Source organism: Colius striatus, chromosome 2 (assembly GCF_028858725.1).
Source record: "Colius striatus isolate bColStr4 chromosome 2, bColStr4.1.hap1, whole genome shotgun sequence".
NCBI lineage: Eukaryota > Metazoa > Chordata > Aves > Coliiformes > Coliidae > Colius > Colius striatus.
The window spans coordinates 98,613,009-98,630,662 of NC_084760.1; the positions used below are offsets into that span (position 1 = coordinate 98,613,009).

The 17,654-nt window shown below is 46.1% G+C and overlaps 1 protein-coding gene across 4 annotated transcripts in view; it reads left to right on the plus strand.

The window, feature by feature from the left end:
- The first annotated feature begins 301 nt into the window (after nt 1-301).
- Nucleotides 302-17,654, plus strand: part of FRMD1 (FERM domain containing 1) — a 42,971-nt gene continuing 25,618 nt past the window's right edge. The window contains exons 1-3 of one of the 4 annotated variants that reach the window (XM_061991580.1): nt 302-465; nt 11,206-11,369; nt 16,881-16,971. In XM_061991580.1, the coding sequence (XP_061847564.1) occupies nt 11,274-11,369; nt 16,881-16,971 (187 nt within the window). In that variant the 5' untranslated portion in view covers nt 302-465; nt 11,206-11,273. Of the gene's footprint in view, nt 466-635; nt 824-11,107; nt 11,370-16,880; nt 16,972-17,654 lie in introns of those variants that run through there. The other 3 variants (XM_061991578.1, XM_061991577.1, XM_061991579.1) reach the window with 3 other exon arrangements.

The following is a 17,654-nucleotide window of genomic DNA, read 5'->3' on the forward strand; positions in this document are numbered from 1 at the left end:
GCCACCCCGTCTCTCGCCTCAGCCGCCGGTACCGGCCGGGACGTCCCGCAGCGGCCGCCCACCCTGAGCCGCTCCCGCTCCTCGGGTCCGCCCGCCGCGCGGATTGACGGCAGCGCCCGCCAACCCGAGCCCAGACCCCGCCCACTGCCTGCCCGGCTCTGCCAATCGGCTGAACCGACGGCGCGGAGGGGGCGGGAGAAGCCCTCGAGGGGCTGCCGCGAGTGCCGGTGTGCGGCGCCGGCGAAGGGCGGGGGGCGTGTCCCGCCCCGCCCGGCCGCGCCCCGCCCCCGCCGCCCGTTCCTTCTGCGGGGCGGCAGCGCGGGCCTGTCTCCTGCCCCGCTCGGCGCGCCAGGTGCTGTCTGGGAGAGGACAGCGGAGCCCCGCGGCCGGGGACACCCTGCGGTAAGGGCGCGGGCGGCGCCGCACCGCCAGCGGGGCTCGGGCTCCGCTGGGCTCAGCGGCACGGTGAGGTCTCGGGGCTGCCGCGTCCTTCAGGGGCTCGTCTGGCAGCGAAAGGGGGGCGGGCGCGGCCCCGGTGAGCCGCCGGGGGACAAAGGGCGGGGGACTGGTCACGAGTGCAGGGCGGGCGCGGCACCTGCCCCGCCGGGTGTGGGGAGCGGTCCCCTCCGGCGGCCGTGGGGACGGGGCGGCCGCGGGCGGTGCTTGGGGCGGAGAGACCCGGGAAGCGCCTGGCGGCGGCCCCAACCCACCCGGCCGGGACGAGCGAACGAGCCCTGCAAACGGGGCACCGAGTACGCGGAGGCGCTCAGAGAGATACGTCCTGTCCGCCGAGCTGCCAGAGCCTCTTCCCGAGCGTCCCTTGGTACGATAGAGGCTGCAAAAGTCGGTTCCCAACTTTGTCGGTAAAGGGAGATCTGAATTTCGGCCGCAGTGCCACAGCGGTTGCTAGATCTATTCTGTAATCAGGTACTTTCGCCATCAGAGCAGCGGTGAGCGCGGGGCTGGGACCGTAGCTGTCTGTAGGAGCGGCTCCTGGAGGCAGCGAGGGTGGGCAGGCACTGGGTGGGAACAGGAGGGAGTGGGGCTCTGGAAGTTATGGAGTTGTGACGAGTCCTTTACCCTGCACCGGCGTCCTCTGTCAGCGCTAGTTTGGAAGATGAGGTGGTGCTGCTGGCACGTTCCCCGGCTCAGCAATATCATCGGCTCTGCAACGAGAGAGACTTCCAGCACACCTCAGGGCAGTCGGCCGTGTCCCAGAGGAGCCCTTTGGGACGTACGGTGGCACAAGCCTGAGACACATCCCAGTAGCGACTTGGTTGTCTGGCACCTGCCTTGCAGGTGCCGAGGGAGCGTCACATAGTTGTGGCCGGGCACTGCAGGATGGCTTTCAGGGCCAGCGCTTCCCAGTGAGGAAGCACGTAGCACCTCGGGCAGGGCGAGTGGTGTGGGACAGGTATTTGAGCACCTGGGCCCCCTCCAGCGCCTGCTGCCATCTCTGAGGCAGCTTCAGGGGTGAGAGGTGGGAGACAATCCTTAGGGTTGGTCTGAGTGGTCTGACCACAGTGACAGACTTTCATCTACTCTACCAGCGTGGGCAAAGATATGAGTGTCTCAGCAGGTGTGAGTGCATGGGAGAAGAGATGGATGTTAAAAAGGAAAAAAGTCTCCATACTTCGTTGTTTCTCCACCTCTTGAATTCTTTCTTGGTAACGATTTACAGGGAAAAGCTCTGGGTTTCCTGTGCTGAGAAATCATCATCCTCTGCATCGTGAGATGTTTCTCCCGCTGCTTGGCAGTGACGGGCTCTCAGGTTAACTCCCTGGTGGCACCTAAAATGCACATCTGTTTTTTTCCATCACACCAGGAAACTGTAACATGCTGTCTGAACCTTGTCCCTTCTTCAGAGAACTGCCGTGATGCTCAGGCCCTGACAATAAAATGCTTCAAAAACATGGAATACTTTCCCAGAGAAAATAAAGAGGGTGTATTTCTAGCACTGATGATCTCTGGAGTAATGTTTTAAGCAAACAAACAAACCCCCACAACTTTTTGGACATTTGTTTCCTATTAATTTGTTTAGCTTTTATCTTTTTTTTTTAAATTTTGTTCCTGGAAAACTTGGAATGACAACAGAATGCCTTGGCCTCACACTGTTGTTTATTCCTCCCATTTAATTGTTGTGTACTCTGAAAGTGTTCTGTTTTCAGCACTGGCAATGTTGAGAGTCTGTATAGTAGCCAGTGTTTTGGCTTCAGATGAGGAATGCCAAAGCAGAAGAAAGTGGAATCCAAAAGGGTTTTAAAAAAAAAGTTTTCTTGCAGAGATGACCCTAAGAAAAGAAAAAAGAGACAGGGAGAACATATAAAATGAGTAAGATAAGTATAAGCAAAAGTAAGTCTACAAATAGCTATTGAAGGACAGGAGTTGCAATGATTCTTTTCAGTGCTCTTTGGACAGGTTTTTCTCCTTAGGGATTTTTGTTGTTAACCATATTTTTATATTAATATGGTAAACTGGGACCAACACTGATGATGAATAAATTTGTGTCCCCTTTGTTTTCCTGAAACAAAAAAATCTAAATCAAATTGTACTTACATATGTTTTTCCTTAATTTGATTGAGGATTTTTTTTAAAGCAGGTATGGGCTATGTAATTTTATTTTGAGGTTTTGTTTGTTTGTTTTAAAAAAGCAAAGCTGATAGTGCTTTAAAGCTACAGCACTCTTTTCTGTTCCTAACACTGCAAGTGAAAAGTGTATGAATCCAGTGGATAATGCTATCAGTTAGCTGTTTTAGTAAAGTGGTTGTTCATCCAATATAAGACAATGTAAATCACTTGCATGCTCACAAGGCTCCAGGGTTACACTTCTTTTCTTGCACCAAGTTCTGTGCTAGTGCACTGCTCCTTGATTATCTTTGTGGTGTTTAGCAATGGTACCTTAACTTGTAATATGTGGCTAGTTACTGAACATGAGCGAACAGTAGTCTCAGCCCAGAAGAACTCCTCTGACAAGCAGGAGCCACTCCTTGAAGTATCACAGGAGGAAGAAACTTGATTCTTGTTAAAATGTTTCTTGTGCTTGCTTTTTATTTTATTGTCTCAGTTTCCTCTTTTTGCAAAATTCAGCATCATCTCAAAAATGCAGCACACTCTGTAAAGCTGGTTTGGTTTTTTTCTCTGTTTCTTTTGTCTTCTCATTTCCTCCTCACTTTGCTGAAGCTGATGTCTGTCAGTACTGTGTGTAGTACGTGAAGCTTCATCTAATCATAAAGACCCTGCTGTTTCTGTTAACTTTGTCAAGGTATTGCCAGATTGGCATTTTCACACTTGTAATAGGGGCAAGCTGTGTACCAGACTGAGTTTTATCTGTTCTTTTTGGAAGTCCATCCACTTTACATAAATCAATACTTCTCTCTGCACTGAATATCTTCAAGACTAGCTGTACACTTTAGGAGGAGAAAATTAGAAGCAAAGTGATGTAGAAGCAAACTAGTTGGTCTGAATATTTAGACAGTGATTCAGATGCTGTGGTATCAGTGGACTTTCCCCTTCTGCTGGGGAAGGAAGCCAATTATTTTTTTAACCTAGCTATTACTGGTTGCAAAGCTATTCCTGCTCAGAAGAGTTCTTTACATGATAAATTGGTAAAAGTGTGTCTGTTCTTATTTGTCCTGCAAATTCAGGTATTGCTTGTCAACTCATAATGATGCTTTGTTTTTTGGTTTTTTTTTTAAATAAAGATTTAATGGTCTGCTCACTTCTAGAACTATTACAAGATCTTGGTGAGAACAGAAAAGGAAGGAGGAGTTTATTCATGCTTTTTTTGGACAGCTCTGCAAAATATTTCAGAAGGCTTGGTGATCTGTTCCAATTCAGTCCACCTCAAATGTAAAAATGCCATCACCATGGAACAACTTCTGCAGAGACAGTCTTGTGGAAGAGTGTCTCTCAGCTGTTGTGCTTATGGCAAGAGTGTAATCAGTCCACTTGGGAGAAATCCTGTTTATAGCCCTGGTAGACTTAAAAAAGGGAATATGTTTCCAATTGGAGAACCAACCGATAGGCTTTTGAGTCACGACAACTGGCGCATTCACAATTTGCACAACGTAGAGAGATGCTTCTCTTCTGAGGTGCTAATAGAGGAATCGGGTCTTGCTGCTGCTTCCCCTTCACTTCCAGTGCTTCCTGACAGTGGCTGGGAAGGAAGCTTCACTGTCCTTTTACAGACACGGCTGCAGCTCTCCATCTATACTTTGCCTCACCTGTTTCCCATAGATAGCAAAGATGAACAGTCTTCAGTAGAGATTGCACTGCTTGCCAGAAGCACATAGGGTGAGCACTGGAGTGCTGAAGAATCTTCACGCTGAGGTACCATACTGTGGCATTTTCCTTACTGCATTCCTGGTGCTGCATATGTATGCCCGTGAGTAAGCTTTCTGGAAGAGTTCATCTCGAAGGAGATGCCTCCATGTATTTAAGTGGAGGCAAGCTTGCTCTTACCAAATGGCTGTCCAAGCAATTAAATTCCTGTAACTTTTGCAAAACCTCATGCATTGCTGTCTTGGTCATCCGACTGAGAAAACAGAACTTTGCACTTCTGAGCAGGCTTCCTTTACACTTACTTTACACAAGGTGTAATGGACACTGAGGCTGGCTCATGCTTTGTCCTGTATTCTGCAGGTTCTTCTGCATTTTCAGAGGCTTTCTGTTGCTACGTTCTCAAACTTCAGTGTGCCTGATTTATGAAGTATGAGGAAGACCCATAAGCGATTAGTAATAAAGAAATAAGTCCATTAATAGATTATGCAGAAGTCAAAAAATTCTTTGTAATGAGAAAGCTGATGTTGGCTGTCAGATGTGACAGGCTACCAATCAGTGAAAAGGCAGGATCAGGTGGTCCATTGCTCTTTCCATGCTGGCAAGAGAAGGCTTGTCCTTCCAGGAAAAAGGCATGCTGGAAAGGAATTGCACACTCCAGCTGCAGACTTTACTGTTTGGGTGTTGTTTAAAGCATATACATTGCTAGATTTTGCATATGCTTCTGATAAAATACATTGTTTTGAAAGGTCACATGGTTTTATGTACAAAAATTCCAAGGCACATTCCATCACTTGGGAAGTGATGGAAAAATATATTCCCTGTGAGATGTTCATTCATCCCATTTTGCCTGCAGCCTTTAATACTGATTGTCTGTTTGTCTCAAAAGGCCCCTGAATTAAGTTTTGGTTTGCGGGAAAGATTAAGCCCAGATGATTCATTCTGGGTTGTCCTGTTCTCACAGGGAGCAAACTGCTGAGGAGCTTTTTTCATCCCATGGGAGAGCCAGATGGAAACGTGACAGCCACCCAATGTGGCCTGGGCACCGATGCCCTGCCATTGCACTTCCATGCCCTGTAGGAGCATGTCCTCTGGTGCTCTGTCCTCAGCTGAGCCTTTTTCTTCTCCTTGAGGACTGCTCAGTAGCAATAAGGTCTGATATGTGCCATAAAAACATGAGTCACTTGGCTACCAGAGAACACTTCCGTATCTGGGTAAGAGACTTGCCCCTGTCTTTGAGCTCAAGGACTAGGGCAGCCTACCAACAGAATAGCATAGCAGCGCGGTCCCAGATTAGGAATGGGTGTCCCCAGGATTTTTGGGAGATCCCTTCTTCCTGGGCACCCTGGCCATGTTGTAGGGGGTGCGGAGCAGATAATTATAAACTTAAAAGCACATTTCATGTTCTAACGCTCACCTGTGCTGCTTGACATGAGGCACGCTTTGCAGCACAAAGATGGAGTGTGGGCAGATGTGCCTAAGAGCTGTGTCTAATCCTATGACGAAGACCAATGAAAAGTATTTTCCTCTCTATTGTTAAAGCTTGGTGTCACCAGGGAGTGCTGCTTGTAAGGAAGAATGGAAAAAGAATGTTGGTTGGTATCCTCCCATCTCTCTGAGGCCTCTACCATCCTCATGAGGGTGGGGGTAGATGGAGGGCACTGAGCAAGAGACTGTTGTGGTGCTTCATTGCTGGCTAGGCAAAACCATGACAAATGGCTCACATATTTTTTTCCCCATCTGCCCTAAAAGGTGCAGAGCGATGACTAAGTCTGTGAGGGCTCCGTGCCTGTGGAGTTTTTGGAGACATGTCCCATTGTACTGCTTGAAAATCTGAAAGGAAAGGTGGGAGCCAGGCCCTCATCCCATCCCTGTGAGAGGACTGTGCTCAGATCTAACAGGTGTTGCTAGCAGATGCAGGCCTGCTGCAGTTGCACCTCCCACATCTGTAGAGTCAAAGCCAGTTGCCTTTGCTGCCAATGTTGTATCTGTTCTTTAGCCAAGCTGTATTGGCTCTGATATCCAGTCCTCCAGAGCACTCAAGTGATTGGGAAGTGTCTTGATATTCCTCGCTCAGTGGCTTTAAATATGGACTTTCTGCTAAGTAGCTCTCAGTGTTTAAAGGCAAGTGTGTATTTTAACTAAAAAGCAGTGTGTGGACACCAAATTCAGTTTTCTAGCTCCTTGTGGCATCCTTTCCCTTGAATGTGTCATGCCAGTCGTGGAGGGATGCTGAGGCAGATAGGTTTTAAAAGTCAATGTGCTTCTGGGAATTCTCTGCAGGACGTGACCTAGTTGTCCTGGCTGTTGGTTGCAGGTGGCACTTTTCACATCATCTGAAGCAGTGACATAAAGCTATTTGGCTTCAATCTTCTTTCCTGCTCCGACAAGCAACTTTTTCTCTCCTCCGTCTTTCCAGAGAAATTTTCATCATCTCGGGGGAGAGTCAAAGGAAGTGAGTGGTGTCATAAAATTGTTGGGAAAGGCTAATGTATGCAACCATTACACCTTTTACTTACTCAGGCTCATTATTAGTCTGGTTTTGGAGACAGTAGCTGTGCCCTACAATATGCCTCTGAGGGGACAACATACCTGGAAGCTGAGGGGAGTTCTCAGTTTTAGGACTGTGTTTCATCACAAGTACAAGGCAGGCCAGGTGTGCATTGCTGCCAAAGGCAGATTTGTTTCCAGGCAATTACCTTGCTGCAGGACTGCCTTCTTAAAGCTTCTGATTGTGAAACTGCAACCTAAGAGTCTAGTTGTCTCAGAAGCTTAAAACATCTCTGGAAAATGGTAAGAAAATGTTTCTGGATAGTTTTGGATGTGGCACTTTTTTCTGTTGTCTCGAGTGACAGGACAAAGGGTAATGGAAATAAGCTGGAAGACAAAAAGTTCCACTTAAGGGAAAACTTGTCTCCTGTGCGGATGAGGGAGCCCTGGCACAAGCTGCCCAGGGAGGGTGTGGAGTCTCCTCTGGAGGTTTTTAGAACCCATCTGAACGTGTTCCTGTGCGACCTGATCTAGGTAGGCCTGCTTGAGCAGGAGATTGGACTAGATGATCTCCAGAGGTCCCTTCCAACCCCTACCATTCTGTGAATGGGACTCCTTAGGGCCCAAGCTGTTTTACTGCAATAAACCTTACAAAGCATGTTTTCAGGCATTTTTGAGAGAAGACACAGTATTACCTGCACTTTTGGGTTTTTTTCCTCAGTGGAAGAGCAGTTTGCTCTATTTTGCTACTTTGACTTGTCAGGTGAATGCTTGTTCAGTTATTTGATTCATTCCATTGAGATGTGGTTGTGGCTGTATCTAGAGGCAGAAATCAGGATTTGCTGTGGTCCTATGAAGTGATGTGTAATTTACAGCAACACTCATAAGGCTACAAGAACCCACTTGGCTGTTTGTATGAGACCTGCTTCCAGAGGGGCTGGCTGTGTAATCGCCCCAAATTCAGTGGTGGCAGGTCATCCATGTGTCGTGTAATTGGGCTGTGTGAGGAGGTTTAGCGCAATCCTGCTGACATCTGAAGCAGTCTCCCTCCTCCTTCTCCTTTGCAGGGCTCTTATCTCTTGCACTGGGGCAAACCTAGGCCATTCTTGGTCAGACCAAGCAAGTGCTGATGTTTGGTTCCGGTCCTGGAAGGCAGCTCAAGGGGCTGTGGAGAAAGGAGGGGAAAATCAGGGGTTTTCTTAATGAGTGTTTATGGCTGTGTTTGAACTGTTTAATCAGAGTAGTCTTGAAATTAATGACTGGCATGTTTTCCAAAGCTCCTCTGCACATGTGTTTAGGTAAAATAAACAGTGCTAAATAAGCTGTGTCACCACTCCGGGCAGTAATAAGCCTCCTGAGTGATACCAAAAGAATACAAATAAATAGTGCTCTTGACTGTTTCATTGATAGTCTGTCGGGCCTTTGAGCAAGCAATTATATCTCAAAATGTAATTTTAGCTCCAGGAGCTAAAACTTGCAGTGATGATACTGGAAAAAAAAAAACCCACAACCAAACAAAAATAATCCCAACAATAACAAACAACCTGTAGGGTGTCCCAGAGGCAGATGATTGACTTCAGCTTTTATTAATTCATCTGCAGTGCATTTGCTGGAGCTTTTAGAGTTTAATTGAGGTTAAGAGGTTGGAATCTGTGGTAAACAAAAGAATGGCATATGGGCAGTCTGAAATTGTGTATGTTTAAGTAAGAGCATTCCTTCTGGCCACTTGTTTGCATTGGGTAGTTACTCTTGGCTCATAGCTTTTTTTTTTTTTCTTAAAAAAGAAAAAAAGGTGTAAACGTCTAGTGCTAGCAAGTTAATGATTCATTATGTTTTATCAATAACTAAAGAAGAGGAGGACTGAGCTGGGCTTGTGTTTGACCTCCCCCTTCAGATTAAGGAAATCGCTTCTTTAACCTCTTACCTGCCGTGGCAGAGTCAACAAACTTGTTTGTTTTAAAACCTAAGAAGAAAACCACTTTCTCTCTCTCGTTTCTTGCTTCTATGCTCCAAGGGTCCACAATTGTTCTCTCAAAAATTCAAATGGACAAAGCAGGTGTAAGGCCATGGGGAAAAGCTGTCTGGAAGCTTTGTTTTATACAGGCTATGGGGAAGTAGGATTCAGTTTTCTTCAGTTACCCACAGAAAACTTTGTGCGTGAGTTTTCCATGGTTGCTTCTTTGTCCTATTTTAACACCTCTTATGAGCCACATGAACGTCTTTACTGGCCTTGTAAGTGCGAACGTGTACCAACCAAGGCAGCAGTTTGACAAATAAGACAAACCTCATTATGTTGGAAAGCTTGAGCTCATACTCGGAGGTCTTTATGCTGTTGATAAAGTTTATGGTGCATATGACATCAGCTGGCAGTAGTAATGGTGACCCTCGAGCCATTCTGTAGACGTTTGTAATTTATATAGAGCTGTTAGTAGTGTGTAGCCTGAAGCCTGAGAGAGCTCAGCAATCTAATTATATCGATAAGAGAGGATAAATAAGAGGTTTTATCTTAATATTTCATTTAGTAGAAACTGTGTGATTCTGTGATTTCACCTGTCTTAGGAAGGCAAATGTGTTTTTTCTGCTTGCTTATGATTTAGAGCAATCTCCCTTTTGAAGCTTTCAGTTCTTGTTTAATCAAATTCTAACTTTGAAAAATAAAAGATGATGATAGTCTTTAACAGACTTATCTTTTCATTAATATAATAAATGCAATTTTTATGTACTTGTTTCCCAAATGTTCTACATAAAGAATCTTTGATACAAAGTCTTTATTAAGAAACATGGTATATGCTGTCTCAGGGAAGGAGATGCATGGAACAGCTTTTGTAGTTCGAAAAAAGACACATATATTTTTCTTGTATTTGATTAAAAAAATTAATGCTTGAGCAGAGAATTGAAGGGAGAAGGGTAGATCCACGTTCCTTTTTCTCAACTGTACTTTGTCTTCCCATTATGATTTGTTTTTCCCATCCAACACATAAGAGATTTCCTTCGTATTATTGCTCTAACAGGATAAACACGATTTTAAATACTAAATGCTTTTAAAACTTACATGTAATGCACTCATGGTATGTGTACACACACACATATATATATGTACACATATACATATACACATATGTATGTACACACATACATATATATATGTATGTCTGTTGTGTTTTAGCATAACACAACCTGACCTGCTGCTTACAATCCCTTGTCCTTGAATCCATTTGGGAGGGGGAAGGAAGAGTCCAAGTGTCCCGTCGCAGCGTGTTCCCTGAAGGTGCGCAGCAGGAAGGAGTTGTGCTGCTAGAGCCGGTGTGTTTGGCTGCCTTGTTGGAGTATGTGCCCATCCCTGAGTGTATAGGGCATACATTTCTGGGCAGTTGTCAGCCAGCAGCACCTCTGTTGCTGTGCTGATGATGTGTCCAGGTGTTTCTGGTGGAAGGGTGTTGAGTCAGGGTGAATTTGCTCTGGGAACCTGGGGTTTTATTTCCATCAAATCTTGCACAGGGATGGAGCAGACCGTGTAACCAGTTAGTATCTTGCTGGTTCAGGTCTCTGCTGGCATTCAGTCCTTAACCACCCTTGAGGAGCCTATCGCTGTTTCGTTTGTCAGGTGCCACAGGATGCTTCCTCGCCCTGGAGAACATCAGAGTGGAGAGGACTGTAAATAAAAGGTCACAAGTTGCTGAGGAAACTGTCTAACTTAGCTATAACATGAAGATGATGATGTGCTTCTGAGTGTTAACTGAATTTCTATCTCTTATTTCTGTTATTGTCATAACTTAAGCTGTAAAAGGCTGGTGCAGCTTGATCTCAGCCCTGGGGAGGAGGCTGGCAGTGTTTGTCTCACAAAAAGTATGATGCAGCAGCTCAGCCTTGTGAGTTTATGCTTTCCTGCCTCCTTTGAGTTGAGATATGGGGGATTTGGGGCTGTGGTTTTCTGGGGACTGGTGAGGGGGAAAGCAGAAAGCAGCTCAGATAAAGTGCACTGCACTGACACACACACCTGTTGATGGCTCATAGAAATCTCCACTTTGGCAGGAGCAAGGTACCTGGTTGAAGGACAGAGCACAGGGCAATTTTTCCCCCGCTCCGGTACCTTCTTGTGGGTGTCTGCAGGAAACAGTATGTGGTGTCATGTGCCTTATCACTTCACGTGCATCTTGAAACCTTGAGTCATTTTAGGGAGGCCAGATTGCTTTATGGCACTCTCATGGGACTCATAACCTATTTAAAGATCAACTCTGCCCAGTTTGTGCTGGGATGCTGGTGGAAACGTTGACCTTTACGCTGTGAAACAGATAAAGCTGTGTTGTTTGTGTTTGTTTTCTTTATTTTTTACGAACAGCGAGGAGGAAAACATCCTGTCAAACACGTGCCATGGGCTGCTCACTGCACCAGCAGGAGCTGATGCTACCTGTGCTGATGCTCTTGCCTTCTCACCAGGTGCGTGGGATGAAGGGAGCCTGACGCCTGCCCAGAGAGGAGCCCCTGGCCCCGTAGAGCTGCCCACCATGAGCAGGACGCTGCTGTCAGGCAGGATGAGGCCTGAGAGCCGGAGCGTCTGCGTCTTCCTGCCCACCCGGGAGCAGCTCAGCCTGGCCGTTGGGGTGAGTGGCTGGGAGGGAGGCTGGGAGGTCACCAAAGCCCTGACTGCAGTTTAGTTTTGTTAGCTCTCATTGTTCTCCCCAAAACCTGGTGCTGGTCTGATGACTGAAAGGCTATTAGCCAGCTTAGGGTAATTGGTGCTCTGTTTTCTCATTGGGCTGCTTCAACTCATTCCACGGTTCCTTAAAAGTCCTGGTTGTGTTTTTGGACAGGAGTCCCCTCTGCTCTTTTTCTGTTGTTATTTCTTTTTTAGTCTCTCTGAGTGTTTTGCCACTGATAATAATCTAGCAAGGTTTAAAAAACTGAACCTTTAAATGCCTCGATGACTTATTAAGTGTGCCCAACACATGACCATGTGCTCTGGTGGTCTGGCTGTTTGTGGTTTTGATAGTCTGCAAACCCCTTCAGAGACTCTTAAGCAGAATAAACAGCTTTTGAGGGTGGGTTTTTTCCCTCCCTCCTTTGAGTACTTGTCCACACAAAAGCTAGAGGTAAGTAGCTTCATTTCTTTGATGGATGCTTCAAATGCCTAAGTGTGTGTGTACAGGTGACAGCAGAGTCAGGTCAGCTGGCAGCCTAGTTTGGCACAGTGGCCACCACAGCACGGTGCCTCTTTGTGCAATGCCGGGTGCTCCTTGAACTTGTGAGAAACTGAGCTGATAGAGGCACTTCACGTTCAGATGACAAGCTAGCCTTGCAAGTGCTCTCTTGTGACGGCGCGCACGCACTCATGTGTGGGCTGTGGAGGTTTTGCTTTGTTTTGGGGTGGGCTTTTTTTACTCCTCTGGGGTGAGGAGGGGGAGAAGGCAGCTGAGGTGAACTGTTATTTTAAGCACTTGATTGAAACTGTGACTTTTGAGACTATGCATGCTAATCTTCAAAATCCATGTAGGAATTTTCCTACCCTATGTGGCATCGTTATCTGAAACAGCCCCAAGGAAGGGCTGGATGGAAAGAGGCTTTAACAGCAAAATCTGGGTAGTTCTACTTCTAGGTTACTGGTTCAAACCCAGCCCATCCACTGCCCCTGAAGGCTTTTCCAATCCACTGGCTTTCGTCTAAGCCACAAAATGATGTTTTAATTAAGTCCTTGGCAACAGGTGCACCAGCCTGGATAATGGTCTGTTGTGGCTGACCCTAAATCTCACCTCCTTATAGCTTTTATCAGGGAGGCTGAAGATCCAAGATAGCAGAGGCTATGGTGGCAGGGGAAAAGGTGCAGGCTGGCATGCAGGAGGGCAGAGTGGTGGCAGGAGGGCTGATGCTGTCAGTGCTCCTCCTTGTGCATGAGCTGGGCACATGCTCCACTGTATGAAGTTTAGGCAGAGCTTAGACCATACAGTATACCCTGGATACCTGCAGTTTATGAGAAAATCATAGAATCTTTTAGACTGGAAGATGATTGCTGTTAACCCAGTGCTGCCATGTCCCTAAGCTCCACATCTGCCTCCAGGCTATTTAGTTGCACTGAGTGCTGGCAAGGACAGAGGGAAGATGCCATGTCTCCCACTCCATTCCTGCCTGCTGCCACACAAACAGTTGGGATGCCTTGAGCATTGCCACTTTACTCGATGGAGAGGTTCCCGCCACAGCACTTCTCTGTAGCCCTTTTAGATACCTTTTTGCTTCCTCACTTCTGCTGCACTTTGCTTTGGCAACTGGGAAGATGGGAAAGCATGTATGTGGAGATGCCTGTGTGTGAAAGGGAATAGCTGCCTGGGCCAAAACATGAGACCTCGACACATGGTTGTGTCCCAGTTGCATAGAGAGTGAAACATGAACTGTTGCAGCTGGGCAGGTCACCAAAACCAGCTTTTCATTTGGCTGCTGTCTTTACCACATCACCCTTCAAAACAACAACAAAAGTTAAGATTTTGCAGCTGAAGAGAGCTTTCTTTTAAAAAGAACATCAAGGCAATTTTCTAATGAGAGTAGTGGTAGAACCAAATTTAATTAGCACAACCACAGATGATACTTTGTGCATTTATTAGAATAATAATGCTGATACTTAAGGTTTTCAAAGCCTTTTAACCTCTTCAGTGTGGAATGCAAATACTAAACAAGCTTGCAGCTCAGTGAGGTAGGTAGGAATGGTTATCCTTCCAACAGAATAAATTATAGATCCTCCTGGTGATAAGCACAGTGTTTATGCAGGTAGTGCCTTTCTCCCTCTCCACATATAAATTCCACTCTTCCAGATAAGAGTTTACCTATGTGTGTTTTATGTGGTCACAGGTAGATTGAAGCCCACTCTTTAAACTGGATTTGTTGTATGCTCTTCACAGTTGGTGCCACTGAAGAAAGGAGAGCAGGAACCGTTCTAAAGTCTTTCACCCATAATTGGATATCTCTTAATAAACTTTGGTGTACACTTTGCTGAATGGATAGATGAATTTGAGGGGATGGTGAGAAAGAAAACTTGCTTCCCAGAGCAGTGAAACAGAAACACTGAGAACTAGTGGGTACTGCAACTGACCAGGAACTCTGAGGATGGTGAGGAGAAGTGGGAGCTTTCTGCTGGGAAGAACAGCCACCGGGGCACAGAGCAAAGCAATCTGCCTTGTTCGAGACAGCCCCAGTGGGGACGTGGAGTATGAGCCTCAGGGAGCTTTAGTAGGCTGTGAGTGAGAATGGTGCAACTGGTGCAATTTTTAGTTGCACTGAAGATCTTGGAGTGATACGCAGCATATTCAGTTTTGTTTGTCAGCTTGCTATTTTTTATAACTTTTTGATCGACATCAACTAGTTTTTATGGCTAGGTTTCTGAAAACTTTCTGGAGTGGTAGCAGCTGAATAAAGGAGAGCAATGCTAGCAAAGGTTTGGCTGCCAGTGAGGGGAGCAGGGCAGGCAGCCATCCTACCTGTGTTTAGGTAGTTCAGAAGCAGCACAGCAGATGTTTTTCCAGCAGCTAGAGGCAAGAAGCAAAGGTGGGAGCTTCAGCAGAAATTTTTGGAGGTGAGGAAGTCTGAATGGCAGACCACAGGCCTGAAGTCTTCCAGTTGTCCTGTGAGCAGGACAGCTGATGTTTAAAGCATATGGAGGTAACCATTATGTGTGAACATTTGCACACAGAATAACCCTGGAGTAGCAAGTACTTTCTATAAACTTTCACTTGACTTCACTTAGGGCTTCTTTACACAAGAAATTGAGTCCAGATTCTGACATGGGGCAAAGCTGAGTATGAGGGGAAGGGATGATTCATGCCGTGTCTGGGATGGAGCTTGGCACAGGAGCCACATGCAAAGGGAGGAAGGGCTGAAGAGAAGTGCACAGATGGAAAATGCAAAGGGAAATATGGGTTGCTTTGAGCAGAGGGAAAGGCAGGAGGAGGGAACAATGATTGCAAGTGCAATCAGTATTGCATGGCCATAAAGCCTGAGAGTAAAATTTGATACAAAAGGGAAGTGTCAAAAGAAGAATAGACAAGGTGGTCGCTCACATACCTGCTGTGCAAGAAATCCGATTAAATCACTGCTTTAGAGCTGAGTGTCACAAAACATTGACGTGCTCAGTTCTCTAGAACTAAGTATCTTACAGCAGGTTTTTCTTTTCTTGGGTGTGAGAGCATGCCACTTAAAAGCTATATGATGATATTTGTTTTTTACGGACAGTCCTGTGCTGCAGTGACTTTTGTATACACATAACCATTCTGGCTAGGGGTAGGTGACCCCTTTCTTTAGTGAGTCCTCAGGTAGAAGAAACGTGTTCAGAGCTTGTTGCCTAGACAAAGGAGGCAGACTCATGCCAAACTTTCCCTCCAACTGCATGTTCTTGGTGGCTGAGCAAATGCTCCAGTTAGGTGTGAGTCTGTAAGGGTGTTGTCTGACACAGACACCCATAATAAGACCTAGGTGTGGATTTGGGTCTTACCAGAACTGTACTACCACCTATCCTTCCAGAGAACGTGTATACACATGTGTGTGTGTATTGGTGCAGTGCAGGTTTCAGAGCTCCTGATAAAGCAGTAGTGAGTGGCTGGGTAGTGATGCCCTGTCAAGTAGAAGAAAGAGTAGTTAAATGACCTCCTGTTTTCTATTGTCCATGGCTAGTGACATGGTACATCCTGGGGCAGGGAGGGGAGCACAGCGGGTTTCTGGAAGTGTGGCACACCTGCCTTCAAAGGGTTTAAAGAATTATGGGGCTGTTTGTTTGATGAAGGTGATTAGTTTGTAGAAGAGTTCAGTAATCTGCTTCTGCCCTGTCATTTTTGCTGCTGTGAAGGTAGCACTGTGCAGTACCCCCTTGGGAGGGCTGCTATTACTGCTACTAATCTGCATCATCCAGCAGTGGTGTAATGAAATTCAGAGGTTCTGGCCTGTTTTGCAGCTGCAGCTGGTAACATCCAAGGTGGAGCTGAGCTTGTCTGTGTTGATGGTGTTCTGTTTCCCCAACTCATTCTTGCTTGGAAGTCCTTCCCCTATGCCTCTGGGGGCTTGTGGGAGGTGTTATTTGTGCCTATGGTTGTCTGTCAGCCTGTGCCCCTGGGCTGGTGTGATGAGACAGGAGGAACTGAGGCTGTAGGTGAGCAGACATTTAGTGGTGGAATTTTCTGATCATATTATACATCCACACCTGCACGTGCAGGAAGCAAAAGTCATGCTCTTGCTGGAGGAGCCTATGCTCCAAGCAGCCCTGCCAGAGCAGTGCATTCAGTAGCTGTGCCACTGTGCTCTCTTACCTTGTGTTGTGCTTGCAAGTGCTACTCAGCCTCTGGTCCCTGCAGGAGCCTATGTGTGCTGGTAGCACTGCTTCCTCAGTGTGTGCACAGCATTGTAGGGGGCAAGGGTATGGGAAGGTCTCCGTGTGGCATGGCAGTGGGTGAGAGCTTATAGGCTGTTTGTGACAGCTTCAGAAGATTATGTTAATTGCTGTGTGACCAGAAGTCTGCAAGGGATGGGGCAAGCTCTTCTGTATGAGGTATAGAAGCAGCCTCATCTCTAACCCACGAGCTATTTCTGCTCAAACCATGCAGTCTTGGGTTGGTTTGTGTACTTTTTAGTTCTCCTGAATGCAAGAGTTTTTTTGTTGTTTTTTTCTTATAACGTCTCCAAAAAAAAAAAAATCCACAGGAGAATAGAATCATAAACTTGTAGGGATTGGAAGGGAGCTTTAGAGAGCATCTAGTCCAAACCCCCTGCAGAAGCAGTATATTAATTTCTGCGATTTCAAGTGTGGTTTCTGTAAGAGCACCTATAAATAGCCCAGAAGCTACTGCAGAAAACTATGGCCTCAGCAGCACCCTGAATTCTTATACAGAGATGCCAGTAGATATGAAACTTTCAATTCATGTCTTATTGACCTGAGCCACTTTGCACTGTGAAAGAGGAAGAATGCCACATTGATTATTTTTCTATGATAATAGCGATAGTAATACTGAAAACGAAGCCTGTTCTGTGGTTTTTTTGTGTTTTTTTGGCTATGATACCCAAAAATGTATAGGCTAGTGTAAAGAAGACTTGCTCCATCCAGGTGTGTGAACCATCTGTAATGTTGGATTGGTTGTTTCTTTCAGGTCAAAGCCACTGGACAGCAGCTCTTTCAGCAAGTTTGCGATTTAGTGAAGATTAAAGAGCCTCACTTCTTTGGCCTCAGCATTGTTAAAAGTAAGCAAACTCAGTGCACAGAGCAAATGACTTGGCAAACGTCCACAGACCCACTTGTGTATTTACAGTGTGTGCATATATACACAGCAGCAGCGCCTGCGGGGAATTTGATTGTAATAAGGTCACAAAGTATGTAGATTATGCACAGGCTTCTCAGAGCTCTTTTGATCTTTGGTATGTGGGCAGACAAATTGGGAGAAGGGGGGGCTTTTGTTCTCCTCCTTTGTTCTTAAGTTCCACCTCTTTGTGGGGTTTTCTTTCTCTCCTGTAGTCGAGTTGCTAGCCAACATATTTGTCACCAAATTCAAAACTGTCAGTGATTGAACAGGAGGTGAATTTTAAAAGAACTTTGGGGCTGAAAGTGTTACTTATCTTCTGAAGTCAGGCGCAAAGAATGTGGCACCAGGGGGAGGAAACCCAAATGGTTTGAGGGGACTGAATGCATGTGCGTGGGACATTGGGTTTTGAAATATCGCATGGGAAGTACAAAACTTCTTAGTCCAAGGGTTGAAGCTTGTTCCTGGCTTAGTAATGACCAGGGAACAGTGTAAGATGATGCCTTAAAGGGATAAACTGATACGAGATATTACATTTCTAGGATGGTGTATCCTCTGGCACCTCTTACAACTCTTAGTAATTAGAAATGGATCTGTTGTCTTTCTTATCCTGCCTCCCCACATTTC